The 20,176-nt window shown below is 40.7% G+C and overlaps 3 protein-coding genes and 1 pseudogene across 8 annotated transcripts; 3 read left to right on the top strand and 1 right to left on the bottom strand.

The window, feature by feature from the left end:
* The first annotated feature begins 3,715 nt into the window (after positions 1-3,715).
* Positions 3,716-4,238, top strand: LOC115008603 (methyltransferase-like protein 7A; annotated as a pseudogene).
* A 3,498-nt stretch (positions 4,239-7,736) lies between these two features.
* On the top strand, positions 7,737-9,997 carry LOC115007756 (methyltransferase-like protein 7A). The gene is made up of 2 exons (XM_029430717.1): positions 7,737-8,322; positions 9,337-9,997. Exons 1-2 carry the CDS (start codon positions 7,828-7,830, stop codon positions 9,568-9,570), a joined length of 729 nt encoding a protein of 242 aa, XP_029286577.1. The 5' UTR covers positions 7,737-7,827; the 3' UTR covers positions 9,571-9,997.
* Positions 9,998-10,226: 229 nt separating this feature from the next.
* LOC115008724 (methyltransferase-like protein 7A) lies at positions 10,227-12,009 on the top strand. Its single transcript, XM_029432493.1, has 2 exons — positions 10,227-10,709; positions 11,489-12,009. Exons 1-2 carry the CDS (start codon positions 10,227-10,229, stop codon positions 11,723-11,725), a joined length of 720 nt encoding a protein of 239 aa, XP_029288353.1. The 3' UTR covers positions 11,726-12,009.
* atf1 (activating transcription factor 1) lies at positions 11,944-19,925 on the bottom strand. Of its 6 annotated transcripts, none has more exons than XM_029432492.1 (8): positions 19,732-19,920; positions 18,825-18,916; positions 17,677-17,802; positions 17,432-17,529; positions 17,218-17,339; positions 16,664-16,843; positions 13,470-13,623; positions 11,944-12,784 (listed from the first exon to the last, which is right to left on the bottom strand). In XM_029432492.1, exons 2-8 carry the CDS (start codon positions 18,909-18,911, stop codon positions 12,640-12,642), a joined length of 912 nt encoding a protein of 303 aa, XP_029288352.1. In that variant the 5' UTR covers positions 18,912-18,916; positions 19,732-19,920; the 3' UTR covers positions 11,944-12,639. The 6 variants fall into 6 exon arrangements, with proteins under 6 accessions (XP_029288352.1, XP_029288350.1, XP_029288349.1 ...); XM_029432490.1 differs by lacking the exons at positions 11,944-12,784; positions 19,732-19,920 and adding exons at positions 12,805-13,192; positions 19,619-19,691; XM_029432489.1 differs by lacking the exons at positions 11,944-12,784; positions 19,732-19,920 and adding exons at positions 12,805-13,192; positions 19,566-19,689.
* Positions 19,926-20,176: the final 251 nt, after the last annotated feature.

Genomic DNA, 20,176 nt, shown 5'->3' with positions numbered 1-20,176 from the left:
TTGAAAATGAATGGAAAATATTCTAAAACAATGTGTATTACTTTTATCTGTATCTCAATAAACATTCCCAATTTAATTAGCCTAAAGAGAAGTGCACATCAATCTCAGCAAACGGGACTGTAACCAAACAGGACTTGTTTAAGGTGCAGTAGAATTACTGAGCCCTCGATAGGTAGGAGAGTGAAAAGTTTTTCTGGCTCCGTTCTGAAGCACATTGCATTTGAAATGAAACAATAACTATGAAGTAAGTTGAAACAGCTGTTTCAAAAGGTCAATGAGCTGTCAAACTCAACTTTTTAACCCACATTATCCATTCACGAGAATCATGGAAAGTTTGAACATCTATAGTGTAATGACAACTGAGCAGATTTCATCCTCAAATGAAGACTGTATAATATGGTCATAACAAAAAACTCCATAACATTTGAGTAAGTAGACCTTGAGTTGAGATTGTTTAGTCAAATGACTATGAGGCCTTAGTGTCAACTTTCAGAGATAACATTTTTTATATAGCAGCAAACAACTATTTGCTATGTAAAGATAAAGTGGAGTAATCGAGTGCTGCAGGGATGATGTGTTTTTCTAGGACAGTTTGCACAATCTGGTTTTCGTGTTTCCTGTTTTATTTTGAAATGTTCACTTCCCCTTGTGTCCCTCCCTCTGTGATTGTTAATTTGATCCTCCTGTATCCACTCATCATGCCCTTGTGTTTTTGCCTTTCTCCCCAGCTGTGTCTTGTTTCCTCGTTTGGTGTCTGTCCTGGTCTGTGTCGCTGTTCCTTGTCGGTTTGTCAGTAATGTTACCTGGTGGCCTACCCTCACCTACCCTCGTATTTTTGTACTTTTGTACTTTAGATTCAGCTTTTGTTATATTAAAGGCTCGCTTTTTGTTACATCATTGTCTGCTGAACTGCTTTTGGGTCCTCTCCTACACCACAATGTGACAATGAGATTTTCCCATTGGATTTTGGATCATAGCAGAAACGCTTATGATACTTACACATTTTGTTTGTCAAGATAATCTTCACAAATGATTACTACTTTTATGATTTTTGAGACGTAAATTCAATCGGCAGAAGTATAAAAGTTAATGTTAGGCTTCGAACGAACTACACCACCGTCGCATAACTCACGTCAACACTACAAAGCTAATGTGTGATGAGGTTTAGTAGTAACATTTAGTGGGGTATTTACTATAGTGGTGTATTTTATGTCAAGAAACAGAACACAATTCAAAAAACCTATTTACTTCGAGACGAGGGAACCGTAAATGCTAAAATGCTAACTTATTCACTGGTTTTAGGACTCAATCACTCTGCCATCCTGAACAGTGTCATGGAAAAGTAACGCCAACCCTCCGGTTCCAACTCAGGTTAACACTGTTAGCTCTGTCAGCCCTGTTGCCGTTGTTTGTACTGTTTTAGCACTGTTATCTGCCAGATGGTTATGATCATAGATATGCTCTGAACTTCGTATAGAAAATATTTAAGCTTTCATTTAAAGGTGTCAATATTCATATCAGATGAACAATGTAGTAATTGTAGTCTTTTTTTAGACATAGTCCCCCAATCTTATGTAGGTAACCAAATGATCAATTAATACAAGCTCAAAAACGCAATAGCTGCGACTACATACGCAGGGTGCACACTTTCTCGCTTACTCTCTCTCAGACCCGACAGAGCAAACTATAGAGCTGCTGGTTGCAGCAAGTAAACATAGAATATAAATCATCATATTTAATACTTAGTTTTTAGCTAATTCTTAGCTGTCAGTGATTCTGTTAAATGTACGACCCACTGAGAAGGTGGAATGGATACCTTTTTTGTTTATATACACATAATCCATATAAAGAGCTCTCAGGAATATATCATTCAGTTAGTTCACTTAATCAATTGTCTGGAAATGCATAAAACATTTTTGACCATTCGGCCTTCATCTGTATTTGCTAATGCAGGGATACAATCCCGATTTGATTTGAAAAGGTTTTGTGTATTTCCAGACGAATTATCAAGTAGATGGATACATGCATCTAGGACAGGGGTCGGCAACCTTTACTATTAAATGGGCCATTTTGTTCCATCTTCCACCAAATAAGATTTGTCTGGAGCCGCAAAACATATTTGATAACTCATCTTATCAATTTTACATATAGTTATACTATATTTGTTGCATCTATGAAATTACAGAATGACAACAAAGGAAACTGTTGGCATCGTATTCCTATTTTAAGGAAAACGCCAAACTCTTTTGAAGAGAAGGAAAAAATACACTGGCATGTTTAGGCCTACTTTGAAATAAATTAAATACAGGACTATGCAGCCCTATTTGTATAATAAATTGAAATGAATATACAAAACAAGTAAAAATACAATATAAAAATTAAATGAATAAAAAAAAGTAGCCCACTTTGAAAAAAAACAAACATATAGCTGCAGGTAAAAAGCTTAAAGAGTTAAAATAAAATAAAATATGCCAGTTTGTATTTAATTATGTCCATTGTAGTGTGTTTTCATCCACATGGAGGTGGTGATAATTTATTTGGCTTTTAAACACACAACAGCCTCACAAATTAAGAGCATACAGGTAAGCCAGCATTGTTGGCAGGGGAAGCAAATGTATCTGTCCAGGCAGAAATGTTTTGGTTTTATCCATGGTTAGCATATCGAGTTAGGCGGGGGTCTGACACTCAAGATAAGCCACCTGCAGGGAAAGACGCCTTTAGACGCAGTAGAAAATTACGCATTTTTCAGTGTTACAATATCACCTCGAACTCCAAGATAAGAGGTGTTCCCTTTGAAAGATTGTCCACTGTACAACAAAAAATACATAAAAATAAATATTTAGTACCATGGTTTTCTTGGTCAAAGCTACAGGGAGCCACTACAGATGGGTTAAAGAGGATAACCTAGGATAACACACCAGTTGGTCAGAGGACAGTGGAAACCCCTCAAATGCACACAGTATAACAAATATTTGCTTTGCAGGGGGGAGCCCTCTTTTTCCTAGAGCATGTTGTTGGAGATCCCTCAACTTGGACACACTTCTTCCAGCATGTTCTGCAGCCTCCTTGGTAATTTGTTGGGGACGGATGTGAGCTCATCCGGGATACATGGAAACCTCTGGAGACAGCTGGATTATCTAAACTCAAACTGAGACACAGAAGCACCACTCATGTTCCTAATCAAACCACACATCATGGGTCATGCTGTGAAATAAATTCTGTCTCATTAGCTTTGTAGTAAGCTTGCCTCAGTGCATGAATATGCCAAGCACCTAATGCCTCTACTCGTCTTTGTGATATGATCCCTTTAATACTCATTTTATTTTTGTATAAAAAAATAAAAAAGAATCTGTGTTTTGTTTTGTACACAATACAACATGAGAATTGTAAATGTTTGTTTGACAGGTGTGTCACTGAAAACATATATTTTCACAGTCACTCAGCAGAGTGTGTGGTGTCTTATTAAAGATTTAAATTCTGCTTCATGCCTTTTTCATGCCATGCGTTTTCTCATTAAACAAGTATTAATATAATGGACAGGAGAGCCAAAAATGTGGTCTCACTTTTGCACCAATGCACACTACAGTATATTTGCGCCATCGTGTGGTGAAAGTGCAACACAGACATTATCTCTCGGGTATTAGTGTAATCTTGGTCTTGTCGCCTGTTTTAAAATGCCTCCAGCAAGGCTTTGTTTAGCTCAGAATAAAATGAAGACATGTCTCATGAAATTATGCAGACTGCTTTGTTTTGTGTTGACTTTACCCTTACATCTAATGGAGATCACGGGCCTGTACGGCATGTACAAACGCTTGTTTCCACTGCTTGCCTACAATATAACATTTTCATACAACGACAAAATGCACAAAACGAAGAGAGCTTTTCCGAAATGTGGGAAAATTTGCAAACACGGACGGTACTCTTCGCTTGCTGGAGATCGGCTGTGGCAGCGGGGCAAACTTCAAGTTTTATCCCTACGGCTGCACGGTGATCTGCACCGACCCCAACCCGCACTTCGAGAAGTACCTGCGGATGAGCATGGACGCGAACAAGCATTTGATTTATGACACGTTTATAGTCGTCTCCGGGGAGGACATGGAGAAGGTAAAGGACGAGTCAGTGGACGTTGTTGTCTGCACCTTGGTCAAATCAGTGAGGATGCTGCCTTCAGGTGCTGTAGGAGATATTTTATGAGACTCTTCGCGCTTGTTAATTGTGGTAGGCTTTAAAACTGGATTGGTTATGGGGGCATGCCCAGAGACCCAGAAATCAACCAGTGCTGGATTAATACCACCTGTCCCCAAATATTATGTGTGTCAATTTGTGGAAATAATAACAAAACAAGATTGTGTAACAGGTCCCTTCTACAAGACAAGGCTACGATCCAGAGATTTTATGGGCCCTATGAGGTTCTGGGGCATAATTGGAAATTAGCACCAGCCATCAGCCAAAAGGTGGTAAAATATGCACGTGACTGCTAGATTTGCTTCACTCACTAGCCAAAAAACAAAAACAATGGTAATTTAATTAGTGGCTGGTAGATTTTGGAATCCACCAGCCACAGTGGCAGGAGGACAAAAAAGTTAATTTCTAACACTGTTCTGGGGTCACTTGGTAATCCAGCTATGTGTCTTGCCATAGACGTCAGATATAAATAATTTACATTACACCTGTATAAAAACACATTTTCTCTCGTCTATTTGTCTACATTGTATTGGGAGGCTGCACAATGCAACTGTGAACATTTTGAATGATCATCACACTCAGTTCAAAATGGTGAATTCACATCTATTGTGTTAACTTCTGAGTCACTGTAGATATTATGTATCCCTTCCATCTGCCTGTCTTTCTGCTTCACAGCCCCTGCAGCCACAGAATTGCAGAAATGGTTTGGATTAATCATGGAACTATCTGTCTTTGTTCTGCCTTCTACTTCTTGGAGCATGTTGTCTCAGATCCTTCCTCCTGGACATACCTCTGTGGTACTATCTTGAAGATGGATGCATGATTACTAGAGCAACATGGAAAGATCTAGAGGCAGCTGGCTTTCTGAACTTCACCTAAAACACGTTGAGGCACCGGAGGTTACTCTGATGATAAGACCACATATCATGGGGTATTCCATTAAATGACCTTAAGGGAGAATGGATTAAATGTTATCATGATAACACCTTGTTCCATGAATCTATTTTTTTAACAGTATATCAGAATTAATGTCACATTGAACAATAAATCAAAGATCATTTTTTGGCCCAATTTGTTTTTAGGACTGATAAAATGTCACCTGAAATATTAAATGTTATTTTGAAGCTAATCATATAATCATATAATCATATAATCTATTAAGTGTGTAGAATACAGTGTTTACTATTCACTACTAGTTTTGGTATATTGAACTTGGTAATCCAGCTATGTGTAACGTCCCATCATGTGTGTTAATGTATTTATGTTATATGTTTCATGTTTAGTTTATAGTCCATGTTTAGTCTTGTCTCATTGTTCACTTATGTTACAGTCACTCATGTCTAGGCTCGTCACTTCCTGTTTTATTTTGTAATTACTTGTTCCTCTCGTTTCAGAGCTCTTCCTGTTTGTGAGTTTTCCCGTCTATTGATTGTTGCCAGCTGTTCCCCATTACCTCGTGTGTGTATAAATAGTCTTCGTCTCCCTTTGTCCGTCAGTGCCAGTTCGTCTTGTGTTTCTGCCACCAAGAGAGACATCGTTTTTGGACTCAAGTAGCCATCATAGAAGATTGCCTTTAGTCAAGTTTAGTTCATGTTTTCTGCATTTCCTTTTGTTCTACGTTTTTTCCTCATATGAGTGATTTTTTGTTGTAATTGCACAGTCTTCATTAAAAACCTTTTTACTTTTCGAAATATTATCTTGAGTTGTTGCGTTTGAGTCTACCCTTTTGTGTCACGTTGATAACACTATGTGTTTTGCCATAGACGTCATATATAAATTATTTGCATTACACCTGTTTAAAAACAAATTTTCTCATCTTATTTTTCAACATTGTATTGGGAGGCTGTACAATGCAATTGTGGACATTTTGAATGATCATCACACTCAATTCAAAATGTTGAATTCACATCTATTGTGTTAACGTCTGAGTCACCATAGATTCCATTGATCCCTTCCCTCTGCCTGTCTTTCTGCTTCACAGTCACAGCCAGCGGGCACATTGCAGCCACAAAATTGCAGAACCGGCTTGGATTAATCATGGAACTATCTGTCTTTGTTGGCTCTCTCTCTCTTGCAGGGTGGAGCCTTCTACTTTTTGGAGCATGTTGTCTCAGATCCTTCCTCCTGGACATACCTCTGGGGTACTTCTTGGAGATGGATGCATGATTACTAGAACAACATGGAAAGATCTAGAGGCAGCTGCTTTTTCTGAACTTCACCTAGGGCACGTTGAGGCTCCGTAGGTTACTCTGATGATAAGACTACATATCATGGGGTATTCCATTAAATGACTGCAAGGGAGAATGGACTAAATGTGCCTCTTATATATTTGCTTCAGAAGAGTTATAGTATTAACCCATGACATTGATCCAGCATGAACAATACCAGGAATCTGAAACTAAAGCAGCTAAATGGAATTAACTCATTATTTATTTTTAATATTTACACCTGTGATTTACTGTGATATGGTAAATAGCCTACATTTCTTGAAAATGGCCTATTACTGTAACTGACAGTTCCACATTGCATAGACCCAGTGAATTATTCTGCATGCATATTCAAATCAAATCAAATCAAATGTATTTATATAGCCCAATATCACAAATTATACATTTGTCTCAGTGTGCTTTACAGACTGTACAGGTTACGACACCCTCTGTCCTTAGACCCTCGCATCGCACAAGGAAAAACTTCCTAAAAGAAACCCCATAATTAAAGGGGGACACCTGGGGTAGGCCTATGTCATGTTTGGTTTAGTTTCACACAGCTCTCATCATGGCAGCAGTTTGGGACTAACTTTAACATTTAATAGTGAAGAGGGTCAAAGTGCAGGCAAACTAAGGACCCCAAAAGTGTCTTTAGGGGGGGTCTCGTTATTTTTCTTCTTTAAAATTAAAATAAACATGCCGTAATAACCAGATAACCTATTGTTATTATGTCATGTCAGCTTCTTGAGGAGTTATTCTGCTCACAGGTGGCAAAAATTACATTAATGAATGCAGTTTAAACGTTGAGGACTTGAACGTCACACTTAACTACAGTTTCATTTAAAATTCAACACACTGGACTAGAGCCAACACGCGTTTATCAATAACGTTATAGCTAACGCAATGCTACTTGTCAGCGTACATACTGCACGTCAAATTCAGGCAGTTAAATTTAGATTAGCTAAAACACTAAGTTAGCTAAACACTCAGGGACCTAACAGTTAATTGAACGTATAGCAATTATCTTTTAAAATACGAAATAATGTGTGTCCAGTAACATAATTTTAGTCACCACTAGCTTGAAAGGCGAACGTTAAAAGTGCCTGTTTCGTCCAACAACGGCTGACAGTTTGAATTCAGTCAGTTAGCGTTACAATGCATTCACGTGGGGACAGCTTTAACGGTGTACAAAGACAGCATGTGTAATTAATTTAATTTAGTATTAACATTAAAGTTCGGGGGGGCAAATAAGTAACTTCTTTTACACTAGTACGTTATGTTTATACTTATCGACTTTTATTTTGAAAACGCACAATGACTTCCTGTTTCAGATGTATAAAGACAGCAGTTGGCTCAGTTCGCTGTTGTTGACGCTCTTCTGGTCGCCGCTGTAGGCTACATGAAATAGGTCCCTACGTAGGTCTGGGCTGCAAAAATGGCTTTCCTAATGACATTTTGTACTTTAATCGTCAATGTGTTATGCTTGCCCCTTCATCTGATCAAAGCCGTCGGCATGTATGAAATATACAAACGTTTCTTTCCTATTTGTTTATACCGGTGTTCAATCATGTACAACAAGAACATGTACGACAAGAAGAAGGAGCTGTTTCGCAGTATCCCCGAGTTCAACAAGCCTGGTGGGCAGCTCACAATTTTGGAGATCGGTTGCGGCACTGGCACAAATTTTGAGTTTTATCCGCCCGGTTGCAAGGTGATCTGCACTGACCCGAACCCTCATTTCAAGAAATATCTGAAGACAAGCATGGAAGGGAATGACCACCTCACATTTGAGAAATTTCTGGTGTCATCGGGAGAGGACATGGGGTCAATTGAGAGCGAGACGGTAGACGTAGTTGTCTGCACCCTGGTGCTCTGCTCTGTCAACAACATACCGCAAACTCTGCAGGAGGTTCGTCGCATGCTGAGACCGGTAAGATCATGACTCCTGAAATAAACATTCGTCCAAAGCGAATTGATTCCCAATATTAAATGCTGAATTGCTGCCATAGCCTGCATTGTCATTGAGGCTACTGTTTAATTGCAGTGCAACTACTGGATTATTCATTCAGAATCAAAATCAGAAATCCTTTATTTGTCCCACGACGGGGAAATTTACATTGTTACAGCAAGAGAGTAAAGTGGCGAGTAACAATTCAATAGAATAAAATACCGTAACAGTAATTAAGTAAAGTACAGTCATTGAAAAAAAAATGGTGTAGGAGTGAATATTACACATGACTAATTGCAAAAGTTATAAAAAGTGAATACTGCACTTGACAGTGGTAATTGCATGCACCAGTATACATTAATAACAAACACAAAGCAAAGAAGACAACTTCAATTATTTGTATATTGGCTTTGACATGCAACACAGATAAATGACTCTCCACACATGAACCAGCCATTACGAATTTTTTTTAATCTTTAGGTTGTTACCAATGGATTTCTCCATGACTTTATCCATCATGCACTGCTGCTGCTTGCTACCTTTGACCTGTGTGCTAACATTGGCCTACTTATCAGAAAATGGTGCCCTTTTTTTAATCAATCATACACTATAGTTAGCTTTTGGACCTGTTTGCCAACAATAGATGGTGCCCTCATTGGGTATAATATACTCAAGGTAACAAGCATGCATCAGGTGGATGGATACATTTAAAGTTTTTAACAGTATACATATAATCCATATAAAGAAGAGCTCTCAGGAATATATCATTCAGTTAGTTCACTTAATCAATTGTCTGGAAATACATAACACATTTTTGACCATTCGGCCTTCATCTGTGTTTGTTGATGCAGGGAAACAATCCCGATTTGATTTGAAAAGGTTTTGTGTATTTCCAGACAAATTATCAAGTAAATGGATACATGCATCTAGATAACGCACCAGAGGACAGTGGAAACCTCTCAAATGCACACAGTATAACAAATATTTGCTTTGCAGGGGGGAGCCCTCTTTTTCCTAGAGCATGTTGTTGGAGAGCCCTCAACTTGGACACACTTCTTCCAGCATGTTCTGCAGCCTCCTTGGTACTACTTTGGGGACGGATGTGAGGTCACCCGGGATACATGGAAACCTCTGGAGGCAGCTGGATTCTCTAAACTCAAACTGAGACACATGGAAGCACCACTCATGTTCCTAATCAAACCACACATCATGGGTCATGCTGTGAAATAAATGCATTCATAAATTCTGTCTCATTAGCTTTGTAGTAAACTTGCCTCAGTGCATGAATGTGCCAAGCGCCTGATGCCTCTACTCGTCTTTGTGATATGATTGATCACCAGTGATATAGAGAATGCCAGTCCCTTTTAATACTAATTTTTGTATAAAAAAAAAAAATAAAACCTGTGGGTTTTTTTTGTACACAATACAACATGAGAATTTTAAATGTTTGTTTGATCTTCTAACTATTATTTCCCCTCTCCAAGTTGCTATGCTGATAAATCAATATGATGATGCCATAAGGGATTTCTGTCAGTGTTTGCTACTGCTGGATTTATATGTAACATTTAGCCTATGACATGACAGGTGTGTCACTGAAAACATATATTTTCGCAGTCACTCAACAGTGTGTGGTGTCTTATTAAAGATTTAAACTCTGCTGCATGACTTTTTGTTTTTCTTATCAAACGAGTATTAATATAATGGACAGGAGAGCCAAAAATGTGGTCTCACATTTGCACCAATACAGTATATTTGCGCCATCGTGTGGTGAAAGTGCAACACAGACATTATCTCTCGGGTATTAGTGTAATCTTGGTCTTGTCGCCTGTCTTAAAATGCCTCCAGCAAGGCTTTGTTTAGCTCAGAATAAAATGAAGACATGTCTCATGAAGTTATGCAGACTGCTTTGTTTTGTGTTGACTTTACCCTTACATCTAATGGAGATCACGGGCCTGTACGGCATGTACAAACGCTTGTTTCCACTGCTTGCCTACAATATAACATTTTCATACAACGACAAAATGCACAAAACGAAGAGAGAGCTTTTCCGAAACGTGGGCAAATTTGCAAACACGGACGGTACTCTTCGCTTGCTGGAGATCGGCTGTGGCAGCGGGGCAAACTTCAAGTTTTATCCCTACGGCTGCACGGTGATCTGCACCGACCCCAACCCGCACTTCGAGAAGTACCTGCGGATGAGCATGGACGCGAACAAGCATTTGACTTATGACACGTTTATAGTCGTCTCCGGGGAGGACATGGAGAAGGTAAAGGACGAGTCAGTGGACGTTGTTGTCTGCACCTTGGTCCTCTGTTCTGTCTGCAACGTGCAGAAAGTGCTGCAGGAGGTGCGACGCATACTCAGACCAGTGAGTATGCTGCCTTCAGGTGCTGTAGGAGATATTTTATGAGTGACTTCACGCTTGTTAATTGTGGTAGGCTTTAAAACTGGATTGGTTATGGGGGCATACCCAGAGTCCCAGAAATTAACCAGTGCTGGATTTATTCCACCTGTTCCCAAATATTATGTGTGTCAGTTTGTGGAAGTAATAACAAAACAAGATTGTGTAACAGGTCCCTTCTACAAGAAAAGGCTACGATCCAGAGATTTTATGGGCCCTATGAGGTTCTGGGGCATGATTGGAAATTAGCACCAGCCATCAGCCAAAAGGTGGTAAAATATGCAAGTGGCTGCTAGATTTGCTTCACTCACTAGCCAAAAAAACAAAAACAATGGTAATTTAATTAGTGGCTGGTAGTTTTTGAAATCCACCAGCCACAGTGGCAGGAGGACAAAAAAGTTAATTTCTAACACTGTTCTGGGGTCACTTGGTAATCCAGCTATGTGTCTTGCCATAGACGTCAGATATAAATAATTTACATTACACCTGTATAAAAACACATTTTCTCTCGTCTTATTTTTCTACATTGTATTGGGAGGCTGCACAATGCAACTGTGAACATTTTGAATGATCATCACACTCAATTCAAAATGGTGAATTCACATCTATTGTGTTAACTTCTGAGTCACCATAGATTACATTGATCCCTTCCCTCTGCCTGTCTTTCTGCCACTGCAGCTACAGAATTGCATAACCGGTTTGGATTAATCGTGGAACTATCTGTCTTTGTTGGCTCTCTCTTGCAGGGTGGAGCCTTCTACTTTTTGGAGCATGTTGTCTCAGATCCCTCCTCCTGGACATACTTCTTCCAGCATGTGTTTGAGCCTCTGTGGTACTATCTTGGAGATGGATGCATGATTACTAGAGCAACATGGAAAGATCTAGAGGCAGCTGGTTTTTCTGAACTTCACCTAAAACACGTTGAGGCTCCAGAGGTTACTCTGATGATAAGACCACATATCATGGGGTATTCCATTAAATGACTGCAAGGGAGAATGGACTAAATGGGCCTCTTATATATGGGCTTCAGAATAGTTATAGGTGTATTAGGCACTAGAATATTTGACTTATTAATTTTTTTATTGGGCTAACATTCATTAGAAATCAGTGTCCACATTAAGTCTGCAGGTATTGCCAAAAGCTGTCAATCTGTACATTTATATTTCCATTTAACAAAAATACACTAGCCACATTGCAATTATTGAGTGAAAATAGATTTATTTACTCATAGAATCAGCAACATTTCATACACCATTTGTTCTTCTTCCCCACCCCTCCCAAGATGTACATAATAAATATTACCTGGACACTGTGCTTTTTTTCCCTGATTGTCTAAGTAACTGCCAAGAAACAACCAAACAATGTCATCATTTCTGTTACCCTTTATATTCCATTGCACAAAAATAAGGAATGACAATTGTAACATCTCCTTATAGGGAAATGAGGGGAATTGCTGGTTTACAATATAAACAGTAATTTATGTCTGTGTGGTAAATATACAGTCAACATTCTGCAGATGCTGTTAGAACATTATTTAAAAAAAAAATAATTCCAACAGCAACATTTTTAAAAACACAAGAAAAGAAGGAAAGGGATACATTTACAAACTGAGACTCAAAGTTAAAGCTCACAATTTCAAACCTCCCAGTATTAAAAATGTACACAACTATAAATGTTATAGCATTAGCAAATTTTTATTAAAAAAACAGCAGGGGAAAAAATGTGTTTGTTGAGTATATCTTACTGCCATCACATGTCACTTTTATATCAAACAGAGTAAAAAACTGTAGGATGTCAGCCTGAAATGAAGTGTTCCCAGAAACCCAGTTCATGTCCAAATGTCTGAGCTGTGCCGCTCCCACATTATGTTCCAATCCTCAACCTCTATTCAAACAGGTTATCCTGTTTTAACACAATAAAGGTCCTTTAATGTTTTGAGTTCTTCAATCAGGGTCTTGTTTTGGTTTTCAAGAACAGCAACACGATTTTCGAGGCATTTAACATATTCCTTTTTCTTCCGCCGACATTCACGGGCTGCCTCTCTGAAAGAGGGACAAAAATGTGCAGTTAGTCCAACTGAGTAGGGATGCAAGTTTTTCAGCTGATAATTACCTTCTTCTCATGGCCGAATCCCATAAGATGACCAATAATTTAGCATTTTCGTATTTTAAAAAGTGTTCATAACCAGAAAAGATACAAAAGGCTGAGGTGTAGTGCCGTGGTGGATGATTTAGTATTCCATAGTTCTGACCCAAACAATTCTAACAGACATTACTATGGTTTACACAACAAAAACAAACAACAGTTCTGAATCTTCAAATGTAAATTTATTTTTTCTAGTAAATACAACTGATATTGCAAATTGCAATTGGACACCAGCGACGACGTGGCGTGGTTCTCTAGTCAGCGTGCTGCGCTTGTTCCTCCTTGATACTTCAATGAAAGACACTCTAAATTAAATAGGAAAAAAATTGCCTGTTCGTTAACTTTACATAATACCAGTAATGTAGTCACTTCATCATCACAAAAACCATTTTACCATGTCCAGTTAATTTCTCCTGTAATAGTCCTATGCATTGTTCAACACAAAAGAGGTTGGCATGTTGCCATTCTTTCAACTAATTAATGACCCGTCAACCACACATCTTGGGAAACACCCAATGCAGAGAAGTGTTCTATACGAGTATGATAAAATGATTTGTGATTAATCAAATGGCGAAAACAAACCTGTTTTTTGCGAGCCTGATTTCCCTCTTCATTGTTGGATCGTCACTCTTACCCTGAGATATTCCCATAGGAGAGGTCATAACTACCGTCTGAGGCATGGAGCCGGATGAGGGCGCTGTGCGGATCTGGTATGTTTGCACCTCTCCTCCTGCACCTGAGGGAAACATGACAGTCAAACGATGACAGCAAGGCTCATAACAGCTCTGCCACACAGAATGCATCACATGAGAGATCTCACTTGGGATTATTAGACCGTTTCTTCTTATTTGTTAACCATAAACACACATTACATTTGAGCCCTTCAGGAGACATATTATTTCACTTGAGAAACACCAGGTATTTTTTTAGTGAACATTAATATACACATGTAGGGCTGGGCAATATACTGATATTATATTGATATTGGGATACGAGACAAATTTTGCCGCTATGTTATGCAACTGTTCCATCCATCCAGCCAGCCAGCCAGCCAGCCAGCCATCCATCCATCCATCCATCGTCTACCGCTTATCCGGGGTCGGGTGACGGGGGCAGCAGCTCCAGTAAGGAACCCCAAACTTCCCTTCTCCGGGCCACATCCGCCAGCTCCAACTGGGGGATCCCGAGGCGTTCCCAGGCCAGTGAGGAGATAATCTCTCCACCGAGTCCTGGGTCTTCCCCGGGGTCTCTTCCCAGCTGGACGTGCCTGGAACACCTCCCTAGGGGAGGCGGCCAGGTGGCACCCTTACTTGATGCCCGAACCACCTCAACTGGCTCCTTTCAACGCAAAGAAGCAGCGGCTCTACTCAGAGTCTCTCACCCTATCTCTAAGGGAGACGCCAGCCACCCGTCTGAGAAAACCCATTTCGGCCGCTTGTACCTGTGATCTTGTTATTTTGGTCATGACCCAGCCTTCATGACCATAGGTGAGGGTAGGAACGAAGATCGCCCGGAAGATCACTTGGGGTAAGGGCTCATTTCCTACACGGAGTAGGCAATCCACCGGTTTCCTGCTGAGAGCCATGGCCTCAGATTTTGAGGTGCTGATCCTCATCCCAACCGCTTCACACTCGGCTGCGAACCGATCCAGTGACTGCTGAAGGTCACAGACCGATGACGCCATCAGGACCACATCATCTGCAAAGAGCAGCGATGAGATCCTCAGGCCACTGAACTGCAACCCCTCTCCTCCACGACTACTGCCTCGATAAGTGCGATACCCCTGTAGTTGACACATTCTCTGGTCCCCCTTTTTGAATAGGGGAACCACAACCCCGGTCTGCCACCCCCTAGGCACTGTCCCAGACTTCCACGCAATGTTGACGAGGCGTGTCAACCAAGATAGCCGCTCAACACCTTCAAAGCCTTCAGCATTTCTGGACGGATCTCATCAACCTCTGCGGCTTTGCCACTGTGGAGTTGTTTGACTACCTCAGTGACTTCCGTCAGGGAAATTGACGATGATCCCCATCAGCTTCCAACTTTGCCTCTACCATAGAGGGCGTGTTAGTCGGATTCAGGAGTTCCTCAAAGTGCTCCTTCCACCGATAACCTTCTCAGTCAAAGTCAGCAGGGTCCCACCCTTGCTGTACACAGCTTGGATGGTTCACCGCTTCCCCCTCCTGAGGTTCCGGACGGTTTTCCAGAAGCACCTTGGTGCTGACCGAAAATCCTTCTCCATAGCTTCTCCGAACTTCTCCCACACCCGCTGCTTTGCCTCTGCCATCCTTCGAGTCCATCGGTACCCTGCAACTGTTTCCAGAGTCCTCCCGGATAACATAACCCGGAAGGACTCATTCTTCAGCCGAACGGCTTCCCTGACCACGGTGTTCTAGAGTTACTGCCCCTTGAGGCTCCTAAGACCTTGAGTACCACAGCTCCTCACCGCAGCTTCAGCAATAGAGGTTTTGAACATCGCCCACTCAGGTTCAATGCCCCCAACCTCCACAGGGATGTCTGAAAAGCTCCTGCCGGAGGTGTGAGTTGAAGATCTCCCAGACAGGGTCTTCCTCCAGACGTTCCCAGTTCACCCGCACTACCCGTTTGGGCTTACCAGGTCTGTCCAGAGTCGTCCCCCACCCCTTGATCCAACTCACCACCAGATGGTGATCAGTTGACAGCTCTGCCCCTCTCTTCACCCGAGTGTCCAAAACATGCAGCCTCAGATCAGATGATAAGATCACAAAATCAATCATTGACCTTTGGCCTAGGGTGCTCTGGTACCACGTGCACTTATGAGCAACCTTATGTTCGAACATGGTCTTTATTATGACCATTCCATTACTAGCACAGAAGTCCAACAACAAACGACCGTTCGGGTTTAGATCAGGGAGGCCGTTCCTCCCAATCACGCCTCTCCAGGTGTCTCCATCGTTTCCCACTTGCGCGTTAAAGTCTCCCAGCAAGACTACGGAGTCCCCTACTGGAGCCCCCTGCAGGGCTCCATTCAGGGTCTCCAAGAAGGCAGAATACTCCGCATTGCGGTTTGGGGCATAGGCACAAACAACAGTCAGAGTCCCCCCCCCCCCCCCCATAGCCCGAAGGCTCAGCCGGGGGGCTTGTGAGTATCCTCACACCCGCCCGACGCCTCACACCTTGGGCAACTACGGAGAAGAATAGAGTCCAACCCCTATCCAGGAGTACGGTTCCAGACCCCAGACTGTGCTTAGAGGTAAGCCCCACCAGATCCAACTGGTAGCACTCCACCTCGCGCACTAGTTCCGGCTCCTTCCCCCACAGAGAGGTGACGTTCCACGTCCCCAGAGCCAGCCTCTGCTGCCTGGGTCTGGTCCGTCGAGGTCCCTGACCATCACTGCCACCCGTGTGACAGCGCACCCGACCCCAGCGGTTCTTCCTGCGAGTGGTGGGCCCACAGGATGGATGGATGGGAGTCACCACGTAGCTTCTTCGGGCCCAACTGTTCTATTATTTCTATATTTAATATTGATATTGAAAATTACAATAACAATCTAATCATCATGTTGGAAGTAAGGCTAGTTGAAGTACACAGAAGCCCATAGCATAGACCTGGAGCTCCATGCTAAATACCTAGCTATTTGGCACTCAATACGTGCTACAAACACTGTTTTATCGCACATTTGTAAATAACTGATATTCTAAAAGCAATGACTGGCAGATGATACACTCATCAACGATATTATGTACTGCTGCAAAATATAGATACATTTACTTAGAATATGTCATATTTTGCTCACCTTGTACAACAACCTGGTTGCTCGGCACCAGTATCTGCTGGCCGTCAGGTGTCTGGGCATACTGAAGGATGGTTGTGCCTTGTTGGGCTCCAGTGTTGGCCATGGTGACAGTCTGTAGCCCCTGAATGCCTTCAGACCCCGAAGTCGCCAGCTGAATTGTACCATTAGCAGATATGGTAACTAGAATAATAACAAAGATGGTATCAGTAAAAATCACACTTCAGTGGGCTAGGTTAACATTCTGGGTACTGCAGAATACTCTATTTTTAAATAGGTTAAAAAAAAATCATACAGGCTTTTGGGGAATTTTGCCCATTAGTTTACAAGAAGTTTGGTTTCTAGTATTCAGCTCTGTCAGATGAGCATACTAACGCAGAAGCATACAGTTTGTAATATTACATAACAATCATAATTATCCCATGTGTCCCTTTGCAGAAATATAACACGTGACTTCTTTTTATAATTCCGTGGACTTGAAATTCATAACAGAACAAATTCTCAATTTGGGGCCTGCACATTTTTATGCAAGTATTATTGAAAAGAGAAGTTCATACTGTATTGGCCGGTGCTGGTCTGGTAGATTTGGCTGGTTGGTACGGTAACTCCTGTGGATATCTGGTTATCTTTTCCGTCACCGTGTGAAACTTCCTCAGATGAAAGTTCATTTAAGATTTTTCTACAAGGTGAGAGGAGGAGGGTCACTTGATTTAGTATTCATCCCACAACATTGTTTTGTGATGCGCCTGTGCTTTTATGTTTTATTTTTACCTGTATGAAGGCCGTCTTGCCAGTATTTCTCTGGTCTTATGGGTTGCAGCTCCACTGTCTGATGAGTCCTGTGAATCATCACTATCTGAATCCAGGGCCTTGAAAGAGGGAGGTGGATTAACAAAGTGCATACGAATAATTGTATAAAATTACATATTGACAGTTTGTAAAAAAATAAAATAAAAAAAAAAGGCAAGGAGATTAATTAAACAATGTCTAGTGTCTAGAAAACCAGGTGGTCTCACCTGTGCAGTCTGCATCTGAGGGGACTGAATGACTGATGACTGTGCAGACTGGATCACACCTTGAACCTGAAATTGACCCCCTGGCAGCTGTACAACAGCCACAGAACCACCACCAGCCAGTGACATCTACAAAAACCCAAACTCAGTTTAGATCCACACCACAACAACAACATATTTATCATGGAAACAAAAATATTACACGCTTTCCGAGTCATTGCTTTGGCAAAAAGTTATTTTTTTTGTCATAATTTCCACATCATTGGAGTGAACTGTTGTGGGCTGAAATCATCCAAGATGGATATCTCATAACCCCAAAACTATCTGCATGACTAGATACCACAAATGATGAACTGATCATTTAAAACTACTTTAAGAAACCTACTCACTATATCCTTTCATCTAAGTAATGAATAAGTCATAATGTGTCTTGTCGCAATAGAATTAGGCTTAAGTATGTCTTCATTTACTCTCATTAAAAGTATTCAAGCACAAACAAATCCAAAAAAGTTGAGAACTACTGTCTTATCAGATGCTCAGAGAGGAACTTATTGTCCTTCAGGAAGATACATTTTTTCTACTGCCAAGACAGAAATTACACCAACAAGTAATTAAGAATGCAACAGAGAAGCAGAACTCCTACACACTAAATCCCAGATTCAGTAATCCCTCCCTTTATTACAAAATTGACTGTGCAGATACCGCAAGTAGTTTTGTTAAAGACTTAATTTATACTGGATAGTGGGAATAAGCACTATAAATACTTCAAATGTCAATTTGCAGATTACTTTCTTTTTTTGAAGATGTGGTTTCAATTCCAATTGTCTTTCTCTAATTTTGTTGATAAAGGCTGACAAAATAAAAGCTATGTTGACGACTGTTAGTTCATGATAACCATGACGGTCTTCTTGGATCGTTTTTACACATCAATCTGTATAATAACAACAGCAAGAGTCAAAACATACTTGTTAAATATATAATGCCGAAGATGTAGCTGTATTAATAAGCAAATATTAAGACCTTGCAAGTGTGCTTTCAGCATGGCATTCATAAACAAAGTGGACTACAGGTATTAGCAGTGCAAGAGCTACAGTAGCAATATAGAGTGGCAGTATTATGATATGGTATTTTGAAAGGGGTGTATTAGTTACCTGTTGGGCTATCTGTGAGAACTGAGAGGCTGTGATGGTGGTAGTCTGTAAGTCAGTGCCATTGCTGCCCTGCTGTACGTCTTCCATAGTAACTGAGAACAAATAAATCAATATTACGGTTTTACAATGGCGCTAATGTAACACAACAACAAATGAATGTGGCGGGTTGCCTGCTGTACTCCGCTGTGGCCTGCGCGTTATTTGTTTGATATAATAAACAACTCTTCCGGACAGATGTAAAACAGATCAGAGCGATATAAAAGCAAACTTTCTCACTTTAACAACATTTATTTCTAAAGTTGAACAGGTGAGTTTAAGCTAAGCAAAGAATCGACTTCCTCTTTGGTTCAATTGTGTTAGCCAATGCAACTAACGTTAACATGGAGTTACGGAACATAGCTAGGCCCGACAGTCAATACTGTTAACTTTTTACCCTCATGAATTAAATGCATTTTTTTTACATTTTAAGTGAGCCACTTCATCCTTAAAACACGTTAACAGCTGAAATATAAAGTTATAATTTTAGTCATAGTGCTAGAATGCTCGACCGTACCAACATTGCCGTTGCTAGTTAACGGTAGCTAACGTTCCGTTTAACGGATGTTAACCAGTTTAAACCGCTAAAAACAACAGTTTTCGAGCGACAAGCGGGGCAAGTTTTGTTACTCTGGTTCACAGGATGGATGAGCTTTTGTCTCAATGAGCAAATATGTGTAACTCTGTCACTGGCACGCAAGTTACCGCGTCAATAGACGTCAGCGATACGGGGAGCCATTAAGCTAACTACACCTTCCCTTTTCGTAAAACGGCGAGGAGTTGACGAAGCAGCAGCCGCCATTACAGCCACTGCGGAGCAGACTGCCAGACAGACGAGCACAAAATTGCGGCTCAGCCAGTCAAAATTTACCTTTTCAAGGGCCGCGTAACTGCTCTTGTTCACAGCGCGGACTTCGTGCAATTCGGGTGTTTACTTTGACACAAGAAATACCTTAAAAAGTTACTTAGCAGCAATGGCTAACAGCTAAAAATACAAAGATGTCAGCTAAAAAAAAATAGCTGACCACTTTTTTCCCAAAGGAAATGGGCGGCGCTGAATGGCAAAGACGCATTACGTAATAGTTTCTTTCGGCTTTGTGATTGGTGAAAAGAGTTTGAACTAATGGTAGCTACATAAAGCAGAGTGGAAAAGTGTAATTAGTTTCAGAGTGCTTTACTCAAGTATTCATGTTATGCTACTTTATATAATAATAATAATAATAATAATAATAATAATAATAATAATAATAATAATAATAATAAATACAAATATTTCAATACTTTTCATATGTGCAATAATGTGAACTCAACAATTC

Source organism: Cottoperca gobio, chromosome 5 (assembly GCF_900634415.1).
Source record: "Cottoperca gobio chromosome 5, fCotGob3.1, whole genome shotgun sequence".
NCBI lineage: Eukaryota > Metazoa > Chordata > Actinopteri > Perciformes > Bovichtidae > Cottoperca > Cottoperca gobio.
This window is presented reverse-complemented; position numbering and strand designations above follow the sequence as displayed.